This window comes from Lissotriton vulgaris, unplaced genomic scaffold (genome assembly GCF_964263255.1).
Source record: "Lissotriton vulgaris unplaced genomic scaffold, aLisVul1.2 SCAFFOLD_776, whole genome shotgun sequence".
Taxonomy (NCBI): domain Eukaryota; kingdom Metazoa; phylum Chordata; class Amphibia; order Caudata; family Salamandridae; genus Lissotriton; species Lissotriton vulgaris.
Window position 1 is genome coordinate 875,046 of NW_028244253.1, and position 20,551 is coordinate 895,596.

The following is a 20,551-nucleotide window of genomic DNA, read 5'->3' on the forward strand; positions in this document are numbered from 1 at the left end:
ATACCTCGCCAGAAGCGCTTGTGTATTTGAAATGCACCAGATGTTGGCCGCTTGTGCTGCTACCCTCTTCCCTGATGCCTCAAAGACCTTAGATTCTTTGTCTGGGGGAGGAGCATCACCCGTAGTCTGAGAATTAGCCCTCTTCCGGGCATTCGAGACGAAAAGGGAGTCCAGAGGCAACTGTCCTTTGATGTAGGTAGGATCGGTAGGCGCCGACTTATACTTCTTTTCGATCCTAGGGTTTATCACCCTCGCCCTGGTAGGCTCTTTAAAGATCTCCCCAGCATGTTTTAAGACACCTTTCAGCATAGGCAGAGTCTTGACAGTCCTCTCTGAGACTGAGAAGGTATCAAAAAGGAAATCAACATCAATAGGGTCAGCATGGAGCTGGACGTTGTGATTGTTAGCTGCCCGTTCAATGAGGGCATTGAAAGCTGCAGAGTCTTCTGTAGGAGACGTCTTCGCAGAATATAGTTGAGGGTCTTGTCCTGAATGAGGATCACCTGGGTCAGCACCAGCGGCCCAGGGTTCATTGGTATCCTCGGGGTCTGTATAGACAGGATAGCTGTACTCATCCTCATCATCGCCCTCCCCAGCGTCCACATCAGAGTAAGTGGGCGAAACATTATGAGTCTGTGGAGAAAGTGGCTCCACCAAGACAGGAGTGGAAGCAGAGTCCTTTTTCTTCAGAGGAATCTTGTAGGACTCCATTGGACGTTCCGGGGCAATTTTCCGCTTGTGGAGGGAAAGCCTGCCCGTTTCGGCATCAATGAAGTGTTCTTGTTGCTCGTCCACTGAAGGTCGTCGAGGCTGTGGGCTGGGGACCACCGTCTACGACTTCGGCACCGAGGAAACCTTCTCGGGGACGCTGGCGACCGCCTTAGGAGCGAAAGCCTTCGGCGCCATCTTCGGCGGCAACTTAAAATAAATGTGCGTGGACGCCTTATGAGGTTTCTCAACCGGCTTCGGAGGATCCTTCGGTCCGACCGATAAGGTCTTGTCCCTGATGCGCTGTAGGGAGTCCGTCACCTTCTTGGTGAAAGCGGCGGATGGGCGCGCCGGTTCGACGGAATCCTTCGAGGTCTCACCAGGAGTAGACTCTCTGGGTGCGCCGCCCTTGGCCCTGTCCTGTTGACGCGGAGTCTCGAGAACCTTCGGGTCACTCAGTCGTTTCTTCAGGGCACCGAGAGCCTTCTTCGGGTCGCCGAGTCCTTTGCTGGTGTCGACCATCTTTGGCGCCGACGCACTCGGCTCGACCACCTTGACTTTAGTCTTCGGCGCGGCAGACTTCGTCTCAACGCCCTTGACTTGAGCCTTCGGCTCGACAACACCCTTCTGCTTCTTCGGCGCCGAGGCCTTGGATCCGACCAAAGTGATGCGCACTTTCGGTTTAGAGGACGGCACCTGCGCAGTTTCTTGTGTCGAGACCGTAGGTTTCACTTTCGGTTTCGATTTGCCAGGGTGCGGCTCAGCAGCAATGTCCGTGGCAGAGCCCGAAGGCGGAGCCGTAGAACCCATCGTAAGATCTTGGGTAAGGCCTAATGGCGATCCCTCAACCTGAGCCTTATGAATTGGCACGGCCCCAGTGTCAGTTTGAGGAAGCTCTTGGTCCGAGCTATCCTCCATGGCCCCGAGGGCCCAATCGTCGTCTCCTACCTCGTCGACGACTTCTTCGGCTTCGAACATTTCGCCATCCGCGTCGTAGTCGACGTCCGACGCGGGGTTCGACTCCCTGGTAGATTCTTTCTCGACATCCCCTGCATCGAAGATGTCCACAGGCACCGGTGCATTATGCTGGGCCTCCTGGCGCGCAGCTCGTCGAAGCTTAAGCCTCTTGGTCTTGGACCTGAAGCATGAACAAGCCATACACTTGGCTTCATCATGGTCCGGCGACAGACACTTGTTGCACACCGGGTGGACGTCGATGTGGGGATACTTAGAGTTGCAGACGGGACATCTCTTAAATGGGCTACAGTCCATGATGAACGGTCGATAGGGTCTGAAGCGTCGACTGGGCCTTCCGCGTCGAAAGCACGCGGGTGTAGGGAATCCGGCTCGGGACCGAGCTGGATTAACTAAGACCGAACGCAAGACTATACCGACAATTAAACTAAAGACCTTTTGGTCTTAAGAAAGTTTTTTTATCGATTCCGACTAAAGGGAACCCAAAGACATCCGAACCCAATGGCGGAAAAAAACAATCTGAGGATGGGGTCGATGCCCATGCGCACTGTAGTCCAGGGGAGGAGCCACCTATCTCGTGATACTTCGAAGACTCTTCCAGGACAACAATGTGCAATCATCCGGACCCAACACTAGGCGGCGATCTATGCACAGATATGAATGTCAGCAGCCCACATGCCTCGAACTCTGCCTGACCAGTTCATCCATATCGCATTGCCCTGTGACAACAGATGTGGGAACCTGGCGGCAAAGAACTGGCATTTTCAGTTTTCTTTTGTGGCAAACAGGTCTATCTCTGGGTGACCTCACTCTTTGAAGAATGGTTGGAGAACTTGGGGGTGAATCTCCCATTCGTGTAGTTGTTGGCTGTGCCTGCTGAGCAGGTCCGCTATCTGATTGTCTTTCCCTGGAAGGTGTTCTGCTAGGAAAAAGATATGCTCTGTGCCATGTGGGACAGCTGTGGAGAGTGTGTTCCTCCCCGTTTCTGGATATAGTACATTGCGGTTATGTTGTCCGTCTGGATCAACACAGTCTTGCTGTACAAGTATTTTTGGAATGCTTTCAGGGCTAGGAATTGTCGCTAGCAACTCTAGTTGGTTGATATGCAGTTTCTTTTGTTTGGCTTTCCAGAGCCTTTTTACTGTGTAGTGAGGGAGGTGGGCTACCCAGCCTGTCAGTGATGCGTCCGCTGTTAGTACTAGTTGTGGGACCGGCTCTTGGAACAGTCGCCCCTTGGAAAGGTTTTGCGGGTTCGACCACTGCAGAGAGTTGTGAGCGCGACGGTTTACCAACACTAGGTCTTTTAGTTGTCCTTGAGCCTGGTTCCATTGCCGTGCTAGGCAATCTTGCAATGGACGCATTTGAAGTTTGGCATGGGGGACAATGAATATGCAGGAGGCCATCATGCCTATGAGCTGCATGAAGACTCGAGCTGGCAGAGAGTGTAGTGGCAGAAATTTGCGAATGAGCGTCTGCATGCTGGCTATCCTTGCTGAGTTTGGGTATGCCTATGCCACTGAGGTATCTATAGGGCTCCCAGATATTGTTGTGTGTGGGACGGTTGCAGATGGGATTTTGGGTAGTTTATCGAAAAACCTAGGCAGTGTAGCAGCTGAAGTGTTTGGGACGTGTCTTTTGCACACTGTTGGTACGATTTTGCTTGTATTAGCCAATCGTCTAGATACGGGAACATATGGATGTGTTGCCTCCTGAGATGTGCAGCTACTGTCGCTAAGCATTTTGTAAACACTCTTGGAGCCATGGTTACCCTGAAGGGCAGAACCTTGAATTGGTAGTGTTGACCTTCTATTGTGAGATATTTTCTGTGAGCTGGATGGAAGGGTATGTGAAAATACGCGTCCTTGAGGTCCAATGTTGCTAGGAAGTCTCCTTGCTGTAGTAACGGGAGCACTTGCTGTAGTGTGATCATATGGAAGTGCTCCGACAGCATGTATTGATTTAGGGGTCTGAGGTCCAATATTGGTCTGAGGGAACCGTCCTTCTGGGGAATAAGGAAGTATAGGGAGTATACTCCTGTTCCTTGGTGTTGGAAAGGGACTTGCTCTATGGCCCCCTTTTCCAGCATGCATTTCACCTCTTGCTGCAGTAGGGTGATATGTTCCTTGGACATAGGACGGTGTCTGGGTGGTGTGTTTGGTGGAGTAGAAGTGAGTTCCAGGCAATAACCATACTGGATAATTTGTCTCACCCACCTGTCCGTGGTAATTGCGTTCCAGACAGGTAGGAATTGTTGGAGTCTGCCTCCGACCGGTGTTAGGTGGTCTGGAGGTAGCGTGATGAAGTCACTGTTTTGTGGCAGTGGAGGCTCTGGTGTTATTGCCTCCACGTCCTCTTCCCTTATTTTTTGGCCCCTATAACCTCCTCTGTTGGAGTTTTTGGTATAGGAACCTTGTGTGTTGGCTTTGTATGAAGTTAACGTTTGCGAGGTATTGCCTCGTGTAGCTGCCCTGTATGAGGAGCGTCGAAAGGAACTTCTATGTTGCTGAAACTGCAATGCACCCATTGACTTTGCGGTTTCTGTGTCCTTCATTTTATCTAAAATGGTGTCGACAGCAGGGCCAAAAAGGAAGTCTTGATTGACTGGCTGGTTAAGAATGGTGGACTGCACCTCGTTCTTAAAGCCCGAAATACACAGCCATTCATGTTGCCGTAGTAAAACGATAGTGTTAATAGACCTGGCTGCAGTGTCTGCTGCATCATGCGCACATTTGATGGAGGCGTTAGTAATGAATTTTCCCTCTTGTATGAGGTCATCAGCTTGGGCTTTAAAAGGTTCAGGTAGGTGTTGCATTAAGCTTTCAAGCTGGTCATAGTGTGCCCTGTCGTAACGAGCTAGCAGAGCTTGTGTATTCGCAATCCTCCACGAATTGGAGGCCTGTGCTGCTACTCTTTTACCTGAGGCTTCTAGTATCTTCGATTCCTTATCGGGGGGAGGGGCTTCCCCCATTGTCTGAGTTGGCCCTTTTGCGTTCATTACCCACCACCAGTGAGTCTAATGGTAACTGCCCTCTGATGTAGGTAGGGTCTGTAGGGGCTGCTCTATACTTCTCAATCCTGGGATTGATTACCCGTGCCCTGGCTGTATCTTTAAATATGTCTGGTGCGTGTTTTAACACTCCCTTTAGCATAGGAAGTGGTCTGACACTTTTTTCTGAAGTAGGGAAGGTGTCAAATAAGAAGTCTTCCTCTACAGGGTCATTATGCATGTCTACATTGTGGTACTGCGCTGCCCTGTCTATTAGTTGGTTGAAGACAATGGTGTCATCAGTAGGTGAAGGCTTAGTTGGATAAGAGGAGACATCAGGGATGGGATGGGTGTTATAAGGGTCAGTTGGCTCCTCATGTTCATTTTGTGGGTCAGGATCGTGTGGATAATCATAATCAGGATGTGGATCCTCCCCTGTGTTCCCCTCATTGTCCCCATAGTGAGAAGGAGCAAAAGGAGTAGTAGGTATAATGGGATAGAAGGGTCCCAAAGTCCTTCTTCTTTAGTGGAATAGGGGAATGAGAGTCAGTGTCCAGTGACCTCTCCTTCCTGTGCAGGATTGTGACTTTACCAGTATCAGGATTAATATATATTTTTGACTGGTCGTCTTCTGGATCTGGATGGAAGAGTTCTTCCTCTACTGTCCTTGGTTGTGTCTCACTTTTTTTGGGTCGATAACACCTGCTTCGACGACTTTTGGTGCCTTAGTGCTTTTCTTTGGCTCGGGCCCTTTCCTCGGGTCGACGAGTGTTTTTGGGTCGACCGGGTCTTTCGGTTCGACGCGTTTCTTGTGCTAGACAGGCTTTTTTGGTTGACTGTCCTTTGCCGAGTCGATGGTCTTTTTAGGATCGACTGGTGTTTTGGGAGCACTTGTCTTTGGGTCGATAGCCTTCTCCGGCCGGATTACAGGCTTTGATACGGCACCCTTTCTGTCGGCGACCTTCTTCGGTGACTTTCGACTTTTTTGGGTCGACGTCTTTCTTTGTGTCGGCGAATTTGGCTTGGCATCCTTCGGCTCGACGGCCTCTTTGGGGGTCGGCGTCCTTCGGCTTGACGGCCTCTTTGGGGGTCGGCACCCTTCGGCTCGATGGCCTTTTTCGGGTCGACAGTTTTCTTTGGGTCGATGCCTTTACCCTGCATGGCCTTTTTCGGGTCGACTGTTTTATTTGGGTCGACGCCTTTAGGCTGTACGGTCTTTCGGGTCGACACCCTTGGCTAAGGCCTTTTGGCGATGCCTCGGCCGGAGCCTTCGGTAACTGGGTAATTGGTGTCGGGGCAGTGCACTCACGATTTGCCCTGGTGGATCTCGTCATCGGAGTCCAAGTAGTCCTCGCCCGTGACGATCTCTAGGACCGAATCTGGAGCTTCTGGAAGTTCTTGGTCATCATTGAAGATGTTGTCCGGTTTCGGTGCCTGTCGCTGCATCTCTTGCCTTGCGGCCCGTCGATTCTGTATGGTTTTCTTCGACCAAAACTGGGCGCAGGCTGGGCAGGTTTCTTCCTTACGGTCTGGAGAAAGGCACCTGTTGCATTCTGAGTGCTTGTCAGTATGCGGGAACTTGGAGTGGCATTGTGGGCATCTTTTGAACGGGCTCCTTTCCATCGACAGCAGGCCCACGTGGCGTCGAAAAGGCCCAACGGCCCGCGTCGACGACCGCTTCGAGATGGAAAGCTTGATAGAGTCAAGAGGTACCGAGCGAGAACAATATCGTTGAAGGCCTTTTGGCCTTTAGAAAAGTATTGTTTCGATTCCGAAGTTGGAGTATAGGAGTAACATCCGAACCCAATGGCGGAAAAACACAATTATTATTATTATTGTGTCTTTTATAGAGCGCGCAGCTACCCCAACGGGGTGTCCCGGCGCTAAATGATTGACCACAAGGTCCCTCAGACCGAAAAGTTACAGGCAAAAAAGGTAGGATTTCAAAGCGCGACGGAATTCATATTCCGTTTTAATCATGCTCAGACCAAAGGGCAACTTGTTCCAACGTTGAGTGGCACCTAGCTCAAATGTTTTACCTCTGGCACGGGATTTTTTAAATCTGGGAATAGTCAGTAAAAGCTTGGAATTTGAGCGAAGAGCTCTGGGGTTACAGTAGGGACGAAGGATGGTTCTGATATGGACTGATCCATTGCCCTGAGTAGAGCGGTAGGCCAGAATCATGGCCTTGAATTCAATTCTTTTGCTCATGGGCAACCAGTGCAATTCACGGAGATAAGGTGAAATGCGCTGCCTTCGCGATAGACCTCCAATCAGGCGAGCCGCTGCATTTTGGACTAATTGAAGTTTGTGGCAAAGGCCAGCAGATAGACCCCAAATAGAGTCCGTTCGCATAGTCCCAATGCGAGATAATTAATGCAAGGACAATGGTCTTTCGGCTAGCACTAGGTAAATAATTGATACTTTTTTTAGCGTTTTAATTTTAGGGAAGCAAGCGGCAGAAACTGATTAGACCTGACATCCAAGTGACAGCTGTTGATCCCATCGGACTCCGAGATGCCTCACCGAGTCCTTCGGGGTCGGGGCTTGGAGTATCAGGCTTGGAACAATCTGAGGATGGAGAAGATGCCCATGCGCACTGTAGTCCAGGGGAGGAGTCACCTATCTCGAGATACTTCGAAGACTTTTCCAGGACAACAAAGTGCAATCATCCGGACCCAACATTAGGCGGCGATCTATGCACAGATATGAATTCAGCAGCCCACATGCCTCGAACCTGCTATTTCCCATAAAGGTTGGGGGCTTGTGCACCTCTGTCCAAAGTTCCCCAACTAATTTTTTAAAAAACACAAAAACGCAGACGAACAAAGCAAACAAGTCCACAATGGAGTGCATGTGTGGCGCAGGGCCAGTGCTTCCCATAGTCAAAGAGGGTTAGGCCCGTAGAATGGAGCACATTGACAAACATGCTGTCACCAGCTTGCATGACTGACAGGCATCTAGTTGAGACAAGCCACAACAGACCTCAGAGGCAAGTGTGCAGGGTTCAAGGGCAGTTGCACCAGTGTCGTTGGTGGCCCGTGGTATGAGCTTCCCTATAGATAACTAAGCAGGGAATGAGGGGCCAGAGCGGCCCTCCAGGCTGCAGTTGCCTACCTGGGACGCGATGTGCTTGATCTACGGAGAACAGTTTTGGAACTTTATTAGCGAGGACAGTTGTCATCATCCATGTCTCAAAGGGTTCAGTACTGGGCCCCTCCGCGGCAATTGTTGCATCTCAAGCATCCTTCCGCATCTTCCGCCCTAGGACACATAGCTGTTGTAGTTCCTGCACCGTGGGGTGCTTGGACGTCATTGTGGATTCTGCATCATCCATGTGGTGTGCTTGTTTCCGATGATCCACTGAGGAGGGTCAAGTCAGAGGAGACTGCATCTATTTTTGCCTCTAGGGAATTGTTATTATCTAAAATAGCATGGGGGATCTTCTCAAATTGGAGAGAGTGCAACAAGTGTGTCAGATGGCCAGTCTTCTTAGGCATGTTCTTGCCTTCCCTATTGTACCACACCCCAGTTAATAGTGGTATAAGCTTGGGATCACCTTAATAGTTGCTGGGGTATGACAATTAAGCTCTTATGGCATAGTAGGACGGGTCTATTGAAGTCAAAATTCATCCCCAGATCTACTTACCAGCAGAATAATAGAAAACTCTGTTTGGGCAATGGGAAAAATGTCTATGAATGAAACCACCATAAAGTGGAACTGGATTTTTGTAAGCTAATTTGGGATCTAGATGTTCACACTACAACAATACCCCAATCTGAGATTTTCACATGGAGAACTTTGGAAAAAATCTTGCTGGGAGGCCTAAGCATAGGCAGTAAAAAATTGCCACCAACCCCATATCTGTTGAGCAATCGCCGGCGGCAGATCATTCGCTCACCTCGCTGCTAAAACCTGGAACACCTCCCCATCTGCCTACGACAGACCCAGGACCTGCTGGCCTTCAGGAGACTCAAGACCTGGCTGTTCGAGCAGTAGCAGCACCCCTGCCCCCCTAGCGCCTAGAGACCCCCATGTGTGAGCTGTGCGCTCTACAAATGTACTGATTGACTGCCCTTCTTAAAATTGAGGTGCAAGTATTAACGCCTGCCATGTAGCAGGAAAATAAAAACCACAGCCGTGCCAGTGTCTTTTTGTACAGTGCCTTGTCTGAATTTTTTTTAACAGGGCACGACACATGAATGAGTATTGCTACATCAGATGGAACTGTGTCCTATCCTTTGACATGGAGTACCATCACTTCCAATCTCAACTTCCATCTTGACAGCAACCAATTTGGTGCTCTCCTGTGCTTTCAGGACGTATCTGTAATTTGTCAACCAAAAAGGAGAGAATAATACCATCAACAATTTTGGCCCCATTTTCTGGATTTCGGATATGGAGAGTTCAAAGCAGTTTTGGAGAAGAGAGCACAGACCCAGTCAGTAGGGCCCCCCCAGGTGGGTCCTTTCCTGACTTTTTTGCCACGTGTGAGGCCGTTCACAAACAGAACAGATTTGAGGTTCCCTGTGGAGAAACATACTGCTACAAATTAGTGTCATGCACAAATGCCTGTGAATAAAGGAAACACTGACCGGTGTTAATTGATGTTGCGTATAACAGATATAAATTGACCACAAAAAGAGAAATGAAGGAGAATAGCAGAGCAGTGTTGACAGATCTTAACTGCATAGGGCAGAAATCTAAATTAAGCGAACGGCTGATGCTGTGTCGGGGAGGACAGTCTTTAGCTCAAAGGCTACGAAGCAGGTTTGCTTCTTTGTAAAGCTGGCTGTGTTTCTGCCAACCTTTTAATTTTTGTATTCTATAGCCAGTAGAAATCTTTATTGGCTGCTGCCTTCTTTCGATTTCTCGAAAGGAAGTGTGTGCCAAAAGAGCACTCCTAGAGGGTAAATTCAGTCTGACAAATGTACCAATTTATTTCTTTGGGTGGCAGTAATTTAACAGTGCTTGCTTGTACTGCAGAAAAATGCCAGTCTTCAATATCAGAATTTCAAGCTGAATAGTACACAATTATGTGAAATGGACATTAAAAATCTGGATTCAAGAAAAAAGACAAACATTCTTTAAAATATATCCGTGTTAAAACACTGCACTCCAACCTTTTGGCTAATAAAGCACATGTCTACCAGCTTAAAGTAGTCTGGAGATTATGTAAAGCCACATTTTCAGGAGGCAGATTAAAGCAACATTCTTGGGCTGTACAATGGTAAATATCAACTCAAGACAACCTAAAGGACTGGTATGTTATGAGTTATGGACAAAATCAAGAAAACTTACTTATTATCGTTGTTTAGACTATCTGTTGGCTGTTGATACTGCCCATTCATTCTGCTCTCTTTACTGCAATACATATGAATACAGACAGTTACACAAATACCACAACATTCCTCGTGTTCGCAGACAAACCATTTCTTTAAAAGCATGTTTACAACAAGGCCTCAATTCTGTGGAGGTTAGTTTATGAAAAGGAGAAGCTATATGGAAAGTATGTAAACAATCTGTAGGGCATTGGTATTCAAAAGTATATTTTCTCATTTGAAACACTAGTTATTATTCTGTACAACACAGGCTGATATAGTGAATCAGTGGGAAATTGACAGTGGGTCCATCAGAACCAACTGAACAGAAACTCTAACACAAACATAAAAAGTAAAGTAGAATAATAAGTTACTTGCCTGTAAAGGTGGTTCCACAATATTCTCAAACAATCCTGGGCCATTTGAATAATCCCCCCATGTGAAGATGGTAATGGAATCATTCTGAAAAAAGGAACATTTTAGGCCTTTAGGCAAGGACTAGAGAAGGTCAATTCTTTTTCACCCATAACTCGTTGCCCTGTTGCGTTACCTCTTAGCACCTTCTCCACATCAAATTCTGAGCAACACTCAAAATTTACAGCATCAAGTCCAAATCAAATGAAACACGGAGTTGGTAAGGCTAGGAGAGACAATTGGGAATCTATAAAAAATATCAAAGCTAGAGCTACCTTATGAGGCAAGCTGATTATCCTTTTCAACACTGGATCTTCTATAGATTCGGGTATTTTATTTAATAAAATGCCAAATAAAAGGTTCTTGAAAGACATGTGAAGAGTTGCAGGACCAACAAAATTGGTTTATCGGCACAGTTTGCCCCAATATATAGCATTGGTCTTCGGCTCACCATCCAATCAGCAATGCTGGGTGAACATCCATGAGTATTTCCATGTCATTGCCTTGTAGATGTCCAGCGGTAGCATGCTGGCCAAGGTGACCCTTCTGATTGAAACGCCTGCCTGCCTTATGGTAGGCAAACTTGGTCCAGTGTATGGGACAAAAGGATGTGTAGGCCTTGGCTACTGCAGTCTGAAGGCCACTAACGAAAAAATTGTAGACCTGACTTTACTGGTTGTCAGTATGCAATTGAGTGACATGCAGCCTACGTTGTACTATTTTTCGAACGGAAACAGACAGGTAAGGATGACACAGCCGGAGTCTGATGAAGGTGACACTACCATCGGTATGAACTCCAGTTTACCTTCACTGTTGCTTTGCCATGGTGAATTCTGATCGATAAATGTAGTTGGAGAATAACTGAATCTCTTATCATCGTACCAGGAGGTGGCAGCCAGGTAGGTTGCCTTCCAATGAGATCAGAGTCATGAATTGGCTCCAAAAGCTTTGACTTCTGACACACCAGCACCACTAAGCTTTAACCACAGCACCTGGCTCCTAAATGGAGTAAGCATCCACAGCAAACTTTTAGAGAGTCTCAAATCACAGGTTGAAGGATTAGGGTGCAATAGCCAGGAATCTTCTTGTAGCAAAACACTACCACAAAGTGCTCTTGAGGATGTACGTTATAGTCCTTACCATGCTCAACAGATGTGGTAACAGTTCATTAGCTTTGCTGAGTAGCACATCCATATTCTTCTACGAGCACCAGTCACAGAATGTCTTCAAATTTTCAAATTAATTCAAATTTCAATTCATATATAGTGTAAGTAGAGCATTTGGTGGAGTTGGGTAGACCTTCCACACATTCCCTGGATAGGCAAGAACACCGAAAATCTAGGACTGTATTAGCCTAAAGTGGTTGTGAGAAGGTGGATTTTGAGACCGAATCCTGCCCGTTTCCCAGCTCAGCAGAGGACGGGTTGCTCATGTCTGAAAGCGAGGATGCATCAACATGCAAAGCAACTCTGGGAACCATGTGCCTCAGAACTAGTTGAAGCCACCAGGACCATCACATAACTACATTCTAGCAGTTTATCAATATGGATTCAACAAAGAAATTTCTAGAAAAGCCTGGTACACACGTCTTCATTGTCACAATCCAATGGGATTCAGTTGCTCATAAAATCAGCAGAGACAAGACGCCCCCCCCCCCCCACACACACACAAAAAAAAACGCTAACTCAAGGTATACCCTGATGGGAAACCCAGTGCAATACACATGCACACACAACATGCGGGACATGCAGCACAAACAACAGTGTGAGTAATTAACACCCATTCATTGTCAACAAGAACAGAACCAGCAAAGTGCCTTAAAAATGCGAGAAATGCAAAGGGGAATTCATGAAAGATTCAAAGGCTTCAATCAGGAGAACCAGGGTTTCCAAACAAAAATAAACCTTTCCAACTAGAAACACACTCTTTGCGACGGTAAATACTGAGATGTATGCTTGAATGAAACTGAAAATTAAGTTTACAGTGAAACAGACCAGCTTGCAGAAAAATAATATAGAAAGAGCTGCTGTGCTTTGCACTCAAGAGATGCAATATGTTTTGGGTAATGTTAATGGCTTACAAAACGTGAATACTGCTAGTCATTTCAAGGATGACAGATTTCACTTAACGGAGAATATTTTAAAACATGCAGATTTGTAAAAAAGTCAACGCTGCAGAATCTTCAAACTATTATTCACAGTACACGGCAACACAATTAGTACTATGAAAGATATGTTAACATAAGAACATGAAGAGAGCAGTTATATTTTTGGGAAAAAAAGGGAAGGACACTGACACATGATGGTAATGCCACATAGAATCTACAAACAAGAACAATATCGTTTTGTGTCAAACTAATCCCTCTGCTTGCCATTTTATATACATTCAAATCAGAGACAGAACTTTAACTAAGGAGGTTACTTCCTTTAAGAGATCCAGAAAAAAAACGATTAGATACAACAAATATGGTCATTTGAATCCCAATAAGATATATACACACATATATATATATATATATATATATATATATATATATATATATATATATATATATATATATATACATACACACACACACATACATACATATATATGCGGGCGAAATAAAACAGCTTAAGCACAACTTTTGATACTGCATCCTTTCTTGCTGAAAAGCGGATTTGGGAACGGAGTTCAGAATATAAATGTATATATATATATACACATACAAACATAAAAACAGCAGCGGTGCATTTTATTTCTACTTCGTTCTTACCTGGAGGCCATAAACGGTGTCATGTCCAATTCCAGAGGAAAAGAGACGTATGTAGTGATTTTTCGCCTCAGTTTGGCCGAGTGTTCAAACCGCTGAAGACAAAATATGTATTTATATTGTGAAATGAATAGTACAAGTTGAGAGCAAAACTTAAAATCTCCCCTTAAAATGCCCCTTTTGTCGTTTAATTTTCTATTACTTATGTTGCAAAATTACATATGTATATCAGTCAGCGTGCTAATTACAGACTATTTTACAGTAAACACTGGTATATACAGGTTACATTTCTGAATTGCATCACAATGCCTAATTAAATGCACTTTTCAAAATAGTTACTAGTGGGGTGCTGGAGACTGGTGCAGACAATTTCAAGCTAATACAAGCTACACAAATGATGGGGTTCGTTATAGGAAACAATAAAATCGGAGTGTTTATATATAACATGTTTTGAATTATTATGCATAGAGATCTTTTTGTAAACCCTCAAGATTCATGGTATACAATATTAAAAAATCTTTAGAAAACATGTGGTTGTCGTTGGTAATTTAGAGGATCCTTTTCAGTAGCTATATTAACTTAAATTCATGTGGTCAGTGACAGAGTTTATTGCCATTTCACTCTAGAGAAGTTAAGAACCAAATGCAGAAACCAACCACACAATGCCATGCACATACAGGTTGTTGAATGCTATTTAGCCTATCAATGGCCATTGCTAATGCCGGAGTAGATGCATTCGGGGCTGGGCTGGTGGGGCAGGAGCTCTTGAGACTCAGCACTCCGGGGATCAGACTCGGTGGAAATGTCTGGTGTTTCTGAAGAGGACTGATTCATTCAGTGGTGTGCCGACAGTCAGTTTCGGCGCAGGAGTAAGGTCTTTTTACTGTGAAAAACCAAGCAGCAGTTCCAGCGCCTCTCATGTACTGGCAAGAGGCACAAGTAGTAGATGGCGTGGGGGTAGGCACAGGGATATTTAGAAAAGTGCCATATCTTGAAGTGGTCCATTCCATCACTTGGGGAGCGTCTTCATTATCTGAAGGGCGGTCAGAGCATAATGGGTTGCCAAAAGGCCAAGTCACTTTTCGATGGGCTCAAGTATAGAACTGGTGCCACACGTTCAAAAGCATGCTGAAGAGACAGCACATTTGAGACCGAAACGAGAATCTCGAGACCGGGAGCACACTGGATCACATCCTAACAAGATGGTGAATAAACAATCAAATGGAGCTGGTGACTAGGCGCATCTATGGACAGTGGAGTTTCCACAGACCCTTGTGACCCGAAAAACTTCTTGGAAAAAAAAAATAACTTACAACACTCAAGCCCAACACTAGATTACAGGAGTATGCATAGCAGGTGTATCTACAGTCACACATGCTATGAACAGTATGTTATTATCTTCATTTCTTTGGAAAGGTAGTCTACATTGAATTGCTTTCAAGGTACTGGTTACTATTAGAGTAAATCAGCAGTTTGCAGGCAGCCACATGTTGGACTGTTGCATAGATCTTGTGGTGTTGTTTCACAAGGAATGAAAAAGTAGTAATTGAAGAGGAGCTCCTCCTGGCAGAGGTTTGTGTAGGTTAGATACTTCTTCTTGCTAAGTCTTAAGACGCTAGGACGTCCACAAGCCCTCCGGCACCAAACCTGGGGTACTGGATTCTTGACTCGATCAGAGCTTCTTTAGACTAGTTCAAACTTCATGGACATCACTGTCCAGGAACATCAGCACCACAGAGGCCAGAACAGAGTGGCCCAGCTGTCTTCGTTTTCGTCTCCCTTGCTGGCCCTGAATGATGACGTTGAGCACCTTGATGCTAACTACAAACTGCCTGCACCGAGCTGCCCAGGCCTAAGTAAACATACTGTTTCCACATTTTCCCAGGATCCTCACGACCGGAGCGCCCTGTTGGGAGCTCCTGGACTTGACCCCAAGCCCCCCTTTGCAGCCTATTTTCAGGTGGCCACCCCACCTTCATTTGTTGGGTAGCTCACAAAGCTTCCAACTCGTCCAGCACCTCATAACCCAGACTCACTGGGGCAGATAAGACCGAGCTGCTGGTGGTACTCTGGTCCTGGTCTCTCTACCACCTCATGGCAGAAAGGGGTCCCACTGAAGCGCACTGCAAGTATATGTGTGCAGTGAATATTATTTCTCCCACATGAAGGCATGGCGCGTAAAAATGCACTGTGGGAAACCTTGCTAAAACTTTTTTTTGAAGTCTTATGAGAAAGTACTTAAATGATTACGAAGTTCTTGAAAGATTATATACACACACACACACACACACAAGCCTAAGGCTGCTCGACCACACTATCCAAGATAGAGCACATTGGGCATTGCTAGACAATACTCTGTCCACTCATAAGGGACACCTGGACTCTTTACACAGCATACCTCTTTTTGGCATACTATCTGGGTTGAATCCATCATCGATCTTTAGCTCACTTTGCCACCCCAGTTTAGACCCAGATATATGCAAATCAGTCTTGACCCTGTGCCTCATGGGAACAGTCCAGCCCGAACTGCAAAGCCAGGTCCTCCCTAGACCAGAAACAAGCATCCTGGAACTGGTTTCAGGGTAACACTCATCAGCCAGGCGAGCTTGAATTCAGTGGCAAAGTGAGCAAGGAACCCTGTCTGGGCATACCCTGCCAACTTAAGCTGAACAAAGCAAACACAAGGAGATGATGGACGGAGTGCTGAAACTGAAGCCCCAGTCACAGATCTGGGTTGAATCCATCATTGTTGTTTAGCTCATTTTGCCACCCCAGATTGGGCCAAGCCATGTGCAAATCAGTCTTGACCCTGTGCCTCATGGGAATGAATATTCCAGCTCGAACTGCCAAGCCAGGTCCACCCTGGACCAGAAACTAGCCTGGCTGATGAGGTGTGCTACCCCGAAACCAGTTCCAGGATGCTTGTTTCTGGTCCAGGGAGGACCTGGCCTGGCAGTTCAGTCTGATGGGCATATAGCTGGGTCCAAACTAGGGTGGCAAAGTGAGATAAAAAACAATGATGGATTCAACCCAGATCTGTGACCGGGGTAAGTGTCTGAAAAGTTTCAGTACTCCGTCCATCATCTCCCTGTGTATACTATATAAAGAGCCATCTTCCTACAATGGTGGTGTAGCGGTTTGATACCAGACTTGAAATTTGCTGGACCACTCTGCTAATTAGTGATTGCACGAAGGAATAAAAAAATTCTCTTTATCTAAGAAAATATGTTTTTGGGTTGAATTAGAAGTTTTTTCTAAATTGTTTAAAAATAACTGTTGCGGCCTTGTGTTAAGTCCCCCAGTCCCAACTTTTTAGAATTTAAAAAATATACAAATAGTTATGCCTAAAAGTCTCAGAAAGTTCTTTGAAAGTTTTAATAAGGTCAACAACAGTTTTTCTAAAAAAAACAGTCTGATTCAGAGGGTACTAGCCAGGAACTCAATCTGGCCCCCAACAAGAACCTTCAGTTAGGACAACTGAAGAAACTCTGTAAATAATATGAAGTTGCAGTTGTACCTGACTCACTAGGAAACAACTCTAGGAGTTGCTTGCCAAACATGAGAGGCCTGGCAATGAGAGAACACCTTACAGGGGATGTAGCGGTCAGTGAGGAGGAGGATGATTAGGATTCGTCAGATTGCCCTAGACCGCACCCCTACTGGAAGTAACTCCAGGAGAAGTAGAAGGCGAAGACCCAGATCTTCAGAAACATGCTATTAGAGTAGCCCTGAGACCATCATTTTGGCCATAGAAAAATGAATGGCTGAGTTGGGCCTAGGGTGTATCTTTAGAGGCAGCAGGATTTTAAATAGGGAGAAAGATTACGCTTTTGACCCTAAACTCCTCAAAGGTAATGTCTAAAATATGTAGAAGGTGAGGATTTCACCAAATGGTTTACAGACTTTGAGAGTGCTTGTAAGATGACAATATTCAGCCAAAAGTAATGGGGCTTTCTACTCTGGGGTCTGTTCTCAGGAAAATGCAGGGATAGACTCCTGACACATAACCCCTTCCATGCTTAGCTCGTCATGCAGTACACTGCTCGTGTGCTCATGACGAGCTGAGCTCGTCATGAACAATGGGATTCAAGGGAGGTCAGCATCCGGGATGAATTGCTGTAGCATTAAAGGTGTTAATGACGTAGATGCTCAGTCCTATTACCTCCCGAAGGATACCCTGCTTGAGGGCTTTGGACTCACCATTGAGGAGTACATGATTAGGTCCAGGGAGACTCATAAAATCTCGAGTCAGTCCCGAGTAGATTTTGATGACTTCTCAGTCAAAACACTAGGTGGCTGGTTGAAAGGTAACCAGGTGCAAGACTATGATGGCCTTGATAGTTAAATTATGAAAGAGCATCTGTTAAGTAACTGTTTCCAAAAAATGGTATCAGTATCTGGTGGACCTAGGTCCAGTCTCTCCCCAAGAATTGGGAAAATAAGCTGACCACTGGGTCAAGACTAGGGTGTCCAAAAGGTCTTATGGAGGGGGTAACCCAAGGGAAAGAGGGCAGCCAAAAGATAAAAAAAAGTCCTCTAAAAGCCCACCAACACAAGTACAGGTGGGAGGGAACAGAGACAACACGGTCCAAGGGAGGGTACCAGGGTAAAAACAGATCTCAAGAAGGCTTGGTGCTATGATAGCAACGCCAACGGGCACCAAACTGGAGACCCCAGCTGTCCCTAAAAAGGTTCCCCTGGTGCACCTGCAGTTCCTGGTGCAGTAGCAAGTCTCCAGATGGGATCCTTGGTGTGCGCTGACCATGTTAGAGAGCACATTGAATCCAATTAAGTCTCGGAGTGCAGGGTGGATGTAGCTGCTCTGGAAGTCTAGTTCAGTAACCGGGAGAAACACAACAGCCACATATCAATTGGGTCAGAGTGGAAATACTGAGGGATACAGGTGCAAGTGTCCTCAGAGCAGTACGTGACTGGAGAAACCTATCCAGTCATCAGTGCCAACAACCAGACTAAGTTCCATTCCATGGCAAAGGTGGCTGTAGAATGGGGAGGGATTGGTTACCAAAAGAAGGCGGCCGTAAGCTCTGCAATTCCTGTAGCCTGTCTGCTTGAAAATGATCTTGAGCCAGCAGCTTGAGCTGAAGTCCCATGCAGCCATGCTTGGAATACCTGAATGGGTGTGCAAGAAAAGCAGAGCACAAAGCAAAGGTCAAGGTGAAAAAGAGGAGTTGGAGACGGGAACAATGGGACAGTCCTCCAAGAGAAAGGGCAAGAAGTCTGAGAAACCAACTTAAAGTCAGACACAAGCACAGGTCCCGTCTCTTCAGGGAGACGACTGGTCAGCCCCAGAGGGAACTGAGCCCCAGGAACTTGGGCCTTACATGAGTTCCTAGGTCCAGGGGGACCCTCTAGAGAAGATCTGCGCCAGGGACAGAGGATCTGTCCCACCCTCAAAAGTCTGAGAAAGCAAACTGCTGACCAGGAAAAGGGAGAGGTCAGTGGCTCGTACAGAACCTATTGGGGAAAAGGACTTCTGTACACTGATGCCAGACACCCCAAACCTCGTGCCATTAGGAGAGTGGCAGTGGCTCAGCAGTATACAGAGTTCTTACTTTCTCTAGCTCATGACATCCCCTTAGACAGGTATCTTGGCCAGACCAAAACTTGGAGTAGGTTAGCCACCCACTTTTACCGGCCAGGTATGTCCCAGAAGGTAAAGGAATTTTCGAACCGCTGTGTTACCGGTCATGCCAGTGGCAAGACAGGTATTCACAATAAGGCCCCTAAATATCCACTTCAAGTGGTTGGGGTTCCATTTGAAAGAGTAGGGGTTGAAGTTGTTGGCCTCTTTTACCCCCCCAACAGAATCAGGGAACAGATTCATACTGGTGGCAGTGGATCACTCCACCCAGTACCCTGAAGCTATTCCACGTAGGACTGTCACAGATCCTATAGTTGACGGGCCCTCTTAAGTATCTTTACAAGAGTGTATTTTTTTAAGGAGGTGGTGTCAGACAGAGTTAGAAACTTCATGTCTGGTTACCGTAGGTCCATGTGGAATGAGTGTGGTGTGCCTCACAAGTTCCCTACCCCATATCATCCACAAACCAATGGTTTAGTTGAGAGATTTAACAAAACCATGGACGGCATGATCATGAGACCCCCTGAAAAACTCAAAAGGAGATCGGATCTACTTTTGCCATGCCTGCTTTTCACCTACAGAGAAGTGCCACAGAAGGGAGTGGGCTTCAGTCCCTTTGAACTTCTGTTTGAACATCCTGTGTGGGGACCTTTGCGTCTAGTAAAGGAAGGCTGGGAGAAGCATATCAAAGAGCCTAACCTAGACATTGTGGATTATGTCCTTGGCCTACATTCAAGTATGGCAGAGTACACGAAGAAAGCATCCAAAAACCTTGAGGCTAGCAAAGAGCTCCAGAAGCTTTGGTATGACCAAAATGCTCCAGTGGTAGAGTTCCAACCAGGGCAGAAGTTGGGGGTACTAGAGCCTGTGACTCCCAGGGCACCCCAGGACACATTAAGTGGTTCTTAACCTATCCTTGAAAGGTCAATTCACCAACTTAGTTGACCTAGCCACTAGCAGGAGTGGTCACAGGATCGTCCATGTGAACAGCCTAAAGCCTTTTTATGATAGGGCAAATGTGGCCGTGCTGACGGTCACTGGTGAGGATCAAGAAGAAGAGAGGGGACCTCTCCCTGACCTGCTCTCACACAGTCCGAAAGATGGGTCAGTTGATGGAGTGGTCTTCTCAGACACCCTCTCTGCTCCACAGCAAGCGGACTGCAGGCTTGCCCGGGAGAAGTATGCTGAGCTCTTTTCTCCCACCCCTGGCAAGACTAGTTGGTGTAACCATGATGTGGACAGTGAGGATTGTCTGTATATTTTATTTTTGATATGCATACTGTCTAACCAAGTGAAGGAAAGCATCAGGGTTGAAGTCAGCAAGATGCTGATGGTAGGGGTGATTGAGCCCCCTGAGATTTCCTCGGCCAGCCCAGTGGTCTTAGTACCCAAGCCTCATTCCAAGGGTGGTAAAGCAAATCTGATGTTTTGTGTGGACTATAGAAGTCTCAATGCTGTCACTATGACATATGCACACCTTATCCCAAGGGCAGATTAACTTAATGACAGGTTGGGGGCAGCCAGGTTTCTCAGTACTTTTGATTTAACATCAGGGTAATGGCAGATTGGTCTGACCCCTGGAGCAAAAGAAAAATCATCATTCTTGACCCCAGATGGACATTCTAAATTTACAGTAATGCCAGTTGGACTAAAGAATGCCCCTGCCACCTTCCAAAGGTTGGTATACAAAGCCCTTGCTGGGTTGGATGCTTTTTTGCATATCTAGATTATATTGTGGTCTATAGCTCCACTTGGGAGGATCACCTGATCTACCCCGGAAAGGTCCAGGCCT

The 20,551-nt window shown here is 46.4% G+C and overlaps 1 protein-coding gene across 1 annotated transcript in view; it reads right to left on the bottom strand.

Annotated features, from left to right (window-relative positions):
- LOC147668122 (ubiquitin carboxyl-terminal hydrolase 22-like) overlaps nt 1–20,551 on the bottom strand; it is a 71,203-nt gene that overhangs the window by 30,655 nt on the left and 19,997 nt on the right. The window contains exons 4-5 of the mRNA XM_086948768.1: nt 13,161–13,252; nt 9,972–10,034 (exon numbers count right to left, since the gene is read on the bottom strand). Coding sequence (XP_086804894.1) covers nt 9,972–10,034; nt 13,161–13,252 — 155 coding nt within the window. The remainder of the gene's footprint in view (nt 1–9,971; nt 10,035–13,160; nt 13,253–20,551) is intronic.